The sequence below is a fragment of the Mesocricetus auratus genome, unplaced genomic scaffold (genome assembly GCF_017639785.1).
Source record: "Mesocricetus auratus isolate SY011 unplaced genomic scaffold, BCM_Maur_2.0 Super-Scaffold_100013, whole genome shotgun sequence".
Taxonomy (NCBI): Eukaryota; Metazoa; Chordata; class Mammalia; order Rodentia; family Cricetidae; genus Mesocricetus; species Mesocricetus auratus.
In genome coordinates, this window is record NW_024429196.1 from 56,851,934 (window position 1) to 56,859,885 (window position 7,952).

Here is a 7,952-nt window from a genome sequence, read left to right on the forward strand (position 1 = left end):
TACCTGACCCCCAGCCTCTGCTGCTTGCAGCACATAAAGTCTCGAGATCCTGCCATCTCCAGCTTCCTGGCATCACTATTACAGCTTAGATTTCATCTTCAGATTCATGTAGTAGCCTTTCGGGGACTTGGGTCCTGTCAAGTCTTGCATCTTTACATCTACACCTTACATCTTTACATGTAAGTACCCTATGGACAATGCTGCCAAGTTCTGCTACTGACCCTGGGTGTATAGAGACTGGTCCCCATGGACCAAAGCTCAAGAGCAATGGTCCTCAACCTTCCTAATGATGCGACCCTTTAATATAGTTCCTCGTGTTGTGACCCCAGCCATACAATTGTTTTTTGTTGCTACTTCATACGTGTAATTTCAGTGTTATGAGTAGTACTGTAAATATTTTTTGGAGCCAGATTTGCCAAAGGGGCCATGGTGGACAGGTTGGGAGCCACTGCTCTAGCAGCATCTGTGCCTTGGCTGTATGGTATACACAAAGAGAATTTCCAAGACACTTGTGTTTGGAACATGGAGACCATTCTTCAGCATCTCGCTTGATGCTCCTTTCAAGTGACTCTGCCTTCTTAGAAGTCTGAGCCTTCTGTGGTCTTTCCTTCACGGCACCATTCCTGATGTCTCAGTGCAAAATGCCAGGTTTCTCTTTAAGGGCATGAATTTCTTGAACAATGACATCTGCGTTGTCTGTTAACTTTAAACTCATTCTGTCCTTTTCCCCATTAAACTGTATTTTTCATGATATTTCTGCTCTCTCACTTTGAACCCAAATGAGAACATGGCATTGCCACCCACCAGAGTGCTATCCTGTCTTCCTGTTTCCTCCACCAAACAGATGAGTCCATCCTGTCTGTATTCAGCCTCACTCAGGTCTTTAGGCCATGAGTGAATAGTATTCAGGCTATTTGGCCAGACTATTACATGAATGACCTTTCACCCAGTTTCCTATAGAGTTCTTGCTCAAGGGAACATCAGGAGCAAGGCTCCCCAGTATCACTGGAACAATAGTGACCTGACAAAACAACTTGAAGGGTAGTTTCAGTTCACAGTTGGGGTGCAGTCCATCATGACAGAGGAGCTTAAGGTACTGGTCACACTGTGCCTGCAGTCAGGGAGTAAAGAGAGATTAATCCCAGTTCCCTCTTCCTCCCATCCTCCCGTACCTCCCCAACGACCCCTCCCCTCATTCGCAGGACCCCATCTCAAGCAGTAGTGTCACCCACATTAAAGGTGGATCTTGTGACCTTACTTGACCTAAACTAACAAATCCCTCGTAGACATTTGTTTCCATGGTGATTCTCAATCCCATCAGGTTGACAATCAATATTAATAACCATTGGCCATTTATTACCAAGAAAATTGGTTTTAGGCTCATTGTGAGCTCTTGCTAAAGTAGATCATTTAGCAACAGTTATTTCCAATTCTGGCAATAAAAAATGCTTTTCACCTACTAAACCAGCAGTTCTCAATCCGTGGGTCCTGACCTCTTGGCCAAATGACTCTTTCACAGGGGTCACCTAAAACCATCAAAAATCGCAGATACCTACAGTCTGAGTCATAACAGCAGCAAAATTATAGTTATGAAATAGCAATGAAAACATTTCTCTCTCTCTCTCTCACACACACACACACACACACACACACACACACGCACACAAATATAATTTTAAAATTTAAAGAATTCACTGACATTGGAAAGTTTCCCGAAGGTTGACTTAATCAGTCCAAATGAAAGCCACCTACTCCTTGGTAGATGAGTCCTGACCAATAACTGCTTTTTGTCTCAACTTGGAATCTGATGATCCAGCTGTTCTCCACTGTGGTTACTTTTAGCATATGTGGTGCCACTCTACCCTCTAAAACAGAACTCACTCATTCACTCACTCACTCACTCACTCTCTGGATCCTAGATGTCCCCCAGAGCCTGGTGCAAACCTGCTCTGTAGCAGCAGTCTGCCCCATGCAGTGTAAATTCCCACCTCATGAGCAGCTTGACTAAAGCCTATGCAACAAGTAGCCAAATGCTATTGGGGTGACTTGTATTGGTGACAGCTCTAGTTGAAGATGACCCCTAAAAGGGTACACTTTCTTTAGTGGCATTTTGGTACATTTGAATTTTCAGCAGCAGAGTCAAGCCTGGGGCATTTGGCTTTTCCTGCAAGTTCTGTAGGCGTGTTAAACTGAAGAAATACCATTGTCGGAAGAAAATGACCTAAAATGAGACAAGCTCTGTGAGCCTTCCTCAGTGTGGCCCATAGGGGCCAGACACTCGCCTGCCTAGCTGCTGGTGGGTGTGGCTTTAGCCCAGGTGTCTGTTGCTCTGCGGTCTGCTGCCACCACCCCAGCAGACATCCATAGAGTACCTGTTGTGCACTGAACACCTTTCACAGTCCTGTCTTAAGAATCCCCACCCTTGTGTTCAGAAGTATTCAGGGCAAGTGCAGTATTGGTGCTTTGAGTACTCTTTGCCAAGGAGAACAGGAAGGGTGGTCCAGGCTCAGACACAGGTCCCCATCTGTGCACCCCTCACTACCAGGGCCTCCTTGTGTGTGTCATAGAAGTTCTCCTACAGAACTTTCTTGATTATCCTTACATCTTGAAGCAGTCTGGACTCTTCATCCTTCCTCCCTTACCTCTTACTTAACTGACTTCCTATTTTAAGACTATTGCAGAGTGGTAGGGTGGGGTTCATTCTGTTTTGTCTGACCAAGGAAATAGTTTTCCTGAATGGGTTCTTGTTTGGTGGTGGTAGTGGTGGTGGTGGTGGTGGTGGTGGTGGTGGTGGTGGTGGTGGTGGTGGTGGTGGTGGTGGTTGGATTTGGGTTGTGGGTTATTGGGATTTGTTGGTTCTTTGTGCCTCTTTTAAGCTGACTCGCTGCCAATTTACATGGAATGCATTCACAGCCTTGAATCAGTTCTATCTTATACTCTAGGATAAAATTTAAAATTCTTCCATTGTCCCGTACATCCTAACCATGTGAAATGGGGCAGGGGGCACAGACCATAAAAGACTGTCCAGTAACAAATGGAGGTAGAGCCAGGCAAGCCAAGAGAAGGGGGTGAGGTGCCAAGACAATGTATAGGCCAGAGCAAAGGCAGTTGTGACTGACCCACACAAGCAACACAAGGGAAAGGGATGAACACAGGAAGCAAGCACTGCCCAGGGCTTGAGTTGTCTTCCAGAGGTAGCAAGTGGCGTATGAAGTAGGGTGTGTTTGGAGGCTGGAGCCTGATCATGAGTTCAAGGCTGGTCTGCTCTATGTCTCACATAGAAAGGGGGATGACTAAGGACAGATGGGGCCCAAGGGAAAGCCTGGGAAGAAGTGCTCTAGATGGACATTTAACTTACATGACTGCTGGTGTCATCTCCAAAGAACATTCCAGGTGCTCTAGAGCTCTCCCTACTGCATATGAATCGGGGACCTCCTCTCACCCTTCCTCACCTCCCTGGAGTGTTCCTGTGGGAAAACAACTACGGAAATAAGGTCAAATGAGGCTCTTATAGATGTTTATGGATCATCTCGTCTCTCAACGGGGCTGTTCATTCGGGAACATTCCAGGCTTGTGAGCTTGTTCATAACTAAGCTCAAGGCTTTGAGGGGCACCTACACTTCATATGATGCCCACTAACCCTCACAGGCTCCTCGGGGAGTCTGCACACACGAGACACACACAGTTTACGGTGTCTGACCTGTTGGAAGCTCCATTTTGTGTTATGTGCTCCGGGGGCTGCATTTGGTCACCACTGCAGGGCATCTTGAGTGTATTTACTTGGTTCTCATCAGGACCATTGGAGTCTGAGCAAGATTATCTGTGCAAGACAAACCACAGGCGGGACATGGTCTCATCGGCTGCTGTGCAGTCTGCCAGACAAACCTCCTTAGCCTGCCACAGCAACTGTGTGTCTGTCATTAGTGATGCGAGGTGCATGCACTTTATGACAGGATGTGAACAATGGATCGAACCTCTTGTTTTTAAAAGCTTTAGTTTTCACCAGTCAATCTTGTAAAGTAACTCAATCTCTTCAGATGGATGATGGTAACTGAAGTACACTCAGTCCCGCCTGGATAGTTTCTATATGACAAAGTGTGGCTTCTGAGGTGTGACCCCTTTAGCAATGACATGCCCCTGCCTTAGAACATTGTCAAGAGGGAAAGTGTAGTTTTACGTTGGGTTCAGTTCCTTTAGAACACGAATTTACAACTTGTGTACCCAGATTGCATTTTCAATGTGTTCATTTGTGTGACGAGGGCTAGAATTAAGAGGAGAAACACATATAAAAGAGGAACTTACAAGCTGGAGAGATGACTCAGTTAAGAACACTAGCTAGTTTTCCAGAGGTCCTGAGTTCAATTCCCAGCAATCACATGATGGCTCACAACCATCTGTAATGAGATCTGTTGCCCTCTTCTGGCCTGCAGGGATATATGCAGACAGAAAACTGTTTACATAATAAATAAATAAATTTTAAAAAAGAAAGTAAAAAGATGATCTTACACCAGCAACCTCAAATTTACCACAAAATAGCCTCCAATTTGGATTCATCCAAGTCCATGTGGATCTGAATTACATCATGAAGCAAGCCTTTTTCTCTTATTTTTTGTGACTTTCCACCCACCCACTTGGTCATGCTTTGTCCGTGGTCTGTTCTTAGTGACCACTAGAGGATATGAGACAGCTGACATCTTCAAAAGTCCGTCCTCAACTTGGATTTCTGAGGTTGAATTTCCAAGACGTCTTCCCCACCCTCCTCCCCTCAAGTTTCACTCATGTCAACTCTCTTTCCTTTTAGGCAAATGAAATGCTGCTCAGTGGGCGCAAGCTGACGGCACAGGAGGCATGTGGCAAGGGCCTGGTCTCCCAGGTGTTTTGGCCAGGGACCTTCACCCAGGAAGTCATGGTTCGCATCAAGGAGCTGGCCTCATGTAACCCAGTTGTACGTCAAAATGGTCTTTTGATTTGGTTTTTGTTTTTAAATAAAAAAAACCTTTTCCTCCACAGAGATTAAATTAGACTTGTACTGTGTTCCAGATCTATTTGGCTGGTCTTCCTTATACAAATGGATACCGGCATGAAACCTAATACTTAGTATATCCTGTTCAGGGCTACCCAATCCAGTGTTCTGTCTGACTGTCTGCAAAGTCCTTTCATTTAATCACATGATTTAGGTGCACATACATTTAGTAAATGTGCCAAATGACTAGTCTCCTAACAGCACTGCATTTAGTGTTGCAGTGTGAATGTTTCAAGTGGTCTATCCAACTCTAATCTGAACTCATGCGCATATGCAAGTAACTGTCATAGTTAAAATTGAGCTGTGTTTTGTTTGAAAATTCCATCTACAAGCATGCTGGTCTGTGGTAGGTGTGGGTTAGTGTAACAGACCACCTCTCTTGAAATAGCTTGAGCCATTTCAGGTTCCAGTATCCAGTGTTAAATATACCCGCATCCTGTGCCCATGACCCGTCCCTCCGCCATGGACACCAGAATCCATGAGTGCTGAAATCCCTTACGTGGCATGCGCCTCTGCATGTACTGTAGTTCGTCTCTGTAGATGATGTACAGTGCCCGTTTGAGATATTCAATGTAAGCATTTTTTTCTATATATTTTCAGTCCAAGATTGATTGAGTCCCAAGTATGTGGAACTCACATTCCCAAGTTTGCAGAGCTAACCGTCCTAAGCTATGAAAGAGCTGGCGTGTAAAGATTTAATGGTTGCTTTCGTGCATATGAAAAAAGATTTAGTGCCTATAAGCGAACAACCCCTTTTCTCGTGTGTCCCTGTCACAGGTCCTGGAGGACTCCAAAGCCCTGGTACGCTGTAACATGAAGATGGAGCTGGAGCAGGCCAACGAGAGAGAGTGCGAAGTCCTAAAGAAGATCTGGGGCTCCGCCCAGGGCATGGACTCCATGCTAAAGTACTTGCAGAGGAAGATCGATGAGTTTTGATTGGCAGGCTGAGCAGGACAGCGGTGGCTCCCACTTGCCAAGGCCATCCTCAACAGTAGCTCATGCTTGGAAGCAGGACTGGAAACATCCAAGCTATTTATTACCGAGGAGTTTTTAAGTACTGTAACTTTAAAATAACTACAAAGCTTCTTTGTCCAAGCGTCTTTATTTTATACTCATGTATACACAGTATAAAAATGTAATTGAGCACCAGGCTGCTCTTAGAAGCTCTAATTTTCTTGTAAGCTAGTTGTGGGGTTTTTTTTAAAGAATTATGTTTTCATTTTGGGTGACAGAAGAGTTTGCAATAATGTTTGTTTTACTCATTTTGTTTTGTTTTTCTAACTCTAGATCACAGACCCTAAAGAGTGCTAGTCAGCCTCATCCCCTCCCTCTACCTAAGCAGATACAGAAATATCTGAAACATGTTCCTGCATCTGGGGATGGGGGAAGTGCAGGTACCTCAATGCTGAAAAGAATTTTAGTCAAAATGAAAGCCAACTTTGTAGGAAAAGCATCATTGATGAAAAATACCACATGAACTATGTATGGGTTCATGCTGTCGTGCCCACCAATGCTCCCTCTCTTAATGCTTCCCATTCTTACCCAGCTAACATGAAGAAATGATACCTGCGGAGGAAAACAGACGGTCCTGTGTTCGTGAGTCACTCCATAACCTGAGTGCTACTTGATAAGTTATGAATTAGCATTAGTGGGTTTCAATAGTTTTTCTGACCCTTTCGAAAAGAATAACTACACGAGTGCGTCTTGTGACTGGGTGAGAAATACTACTTTGCATAGTTTTGTTTGTCTATCTGCAGATATGATTGATGTTATTACACCAAAAAAAGTATTTTTATGTTTATAAAGTATAAGTTTTAGGTTCACTTAGACTATATTTTATTTAATTTAAAATTCTCTTGTCTTGGCACACTATTAAATACAGAAACTCCTTTCAAAACAGAAAAGAACTACCTTATATTTGACATTTATTGTTTGCGGTCTCTGCTTTTATGTCTGCCGTATACTGTGCACAGTATCGTGTTCACGAGTACCCCATGGAGTGGGGACTGATTCCTGACTACAGGCGCCTATTATGACTTAGGCTTCTGGACTTGCAATCATATTGAATGTATGAAGACTGAAATAAAATCGAAACCTTATTTTTGTACAGTTTTGGAGTTTATACTCAGAACTGACGCCTCCCTGCCGTGTGGAGCGCTGAGCAGTGTGTAAATCTGCCTTTACCGTGGATGGATTGGTACAGTATTTTTGCATCTGTGGGACCTACTCTTTTGTTCAGTAGTTTGAACTATATATAAACTGTACAATCTGTAAAGTTTTTATAGAATAAATATTCAGCTGTGAAAACTGGTTAAATAAAACTAATATTTCTTAACACATGGGAGTGTTTCTCCATGAATTCTTCCCTGGCTAGGTTTCCTGTGAGCATGTTTTCTCTGGGGTTTTCTGTGACGTTCACAAATGTGATTAAACATTGATGTTTGGCTCAGGGCTGCAGCCCACGGTGCAGTGTGACTTCCCCAAAGGAAGGAGGGAAGGAAGGTATGTTTCACCAAATTGGTACCTAAAAAATAGTGACCCTTTAAACAGCCCTGGACCCCATTGGCTAGGTTTGTCACTGCCCTCCTGGTGGCTTCTCTTTGATGTATTCTTTCAGAGCCAACTTGATTTAACCCAGGGTGTGAATTACCTGAAGCTTGTGTGACAGCCCTGTGTTTGTACCCTAACAGGTGTGTGGGAAGGTGTGCCTGAGAGACACCTCTCACACCAGATAGTGACATGCCAGGGGGAGTCCAGAAGAGGAAGGGAGAGGCCTGGGGCAGTCAGACACTGCCATCCTGGGGTACCACCCAGGACCTGAGAGAGCAAACCAGATATTGACCACGTACACTTGTCATCCAAGTCATGGTAAGAAAATGGAGCCCAGGGACATTGGGCTATATCATTTCTCAGCCTGTTGGTAGCCAGG

At 44.3% G+C, this 7,952-nt stretch overlaps 1 protein-coding gene across 6 annotated transcripts in view; it reads left to right on the forward strand.

Annotated features, from left to right (window-relative positions):
• The window catches only part of Cdyl (chromodomain Y like), a 211,022-nt gene extending 203,662 nt beyond the window's left edge, over nt 1-7,360 (forward strand). For all 6 annotated transcript variants that reach the window (XM_040755826.1, XM_040755828.1, XM_040755829.1 and 3 more), the window contains 2 exons: nt 4,802-4,945; nt 5,801-7,360. In XM_040755826.1, coding sequence (XP_040611760.1) covers nt 4,802-4,945; nt 5,801-5,959 — 303 coding nt within the window. In that variant the 3' untranslated portion in view covers nt 5,960-7,360. The remainder of the gene's footprint in view (nt 1-4,801; nt 4,946-5,800) is intronic.
• Nucleotides 7,361-7,952: the final 592 nt, after the last annotated feature.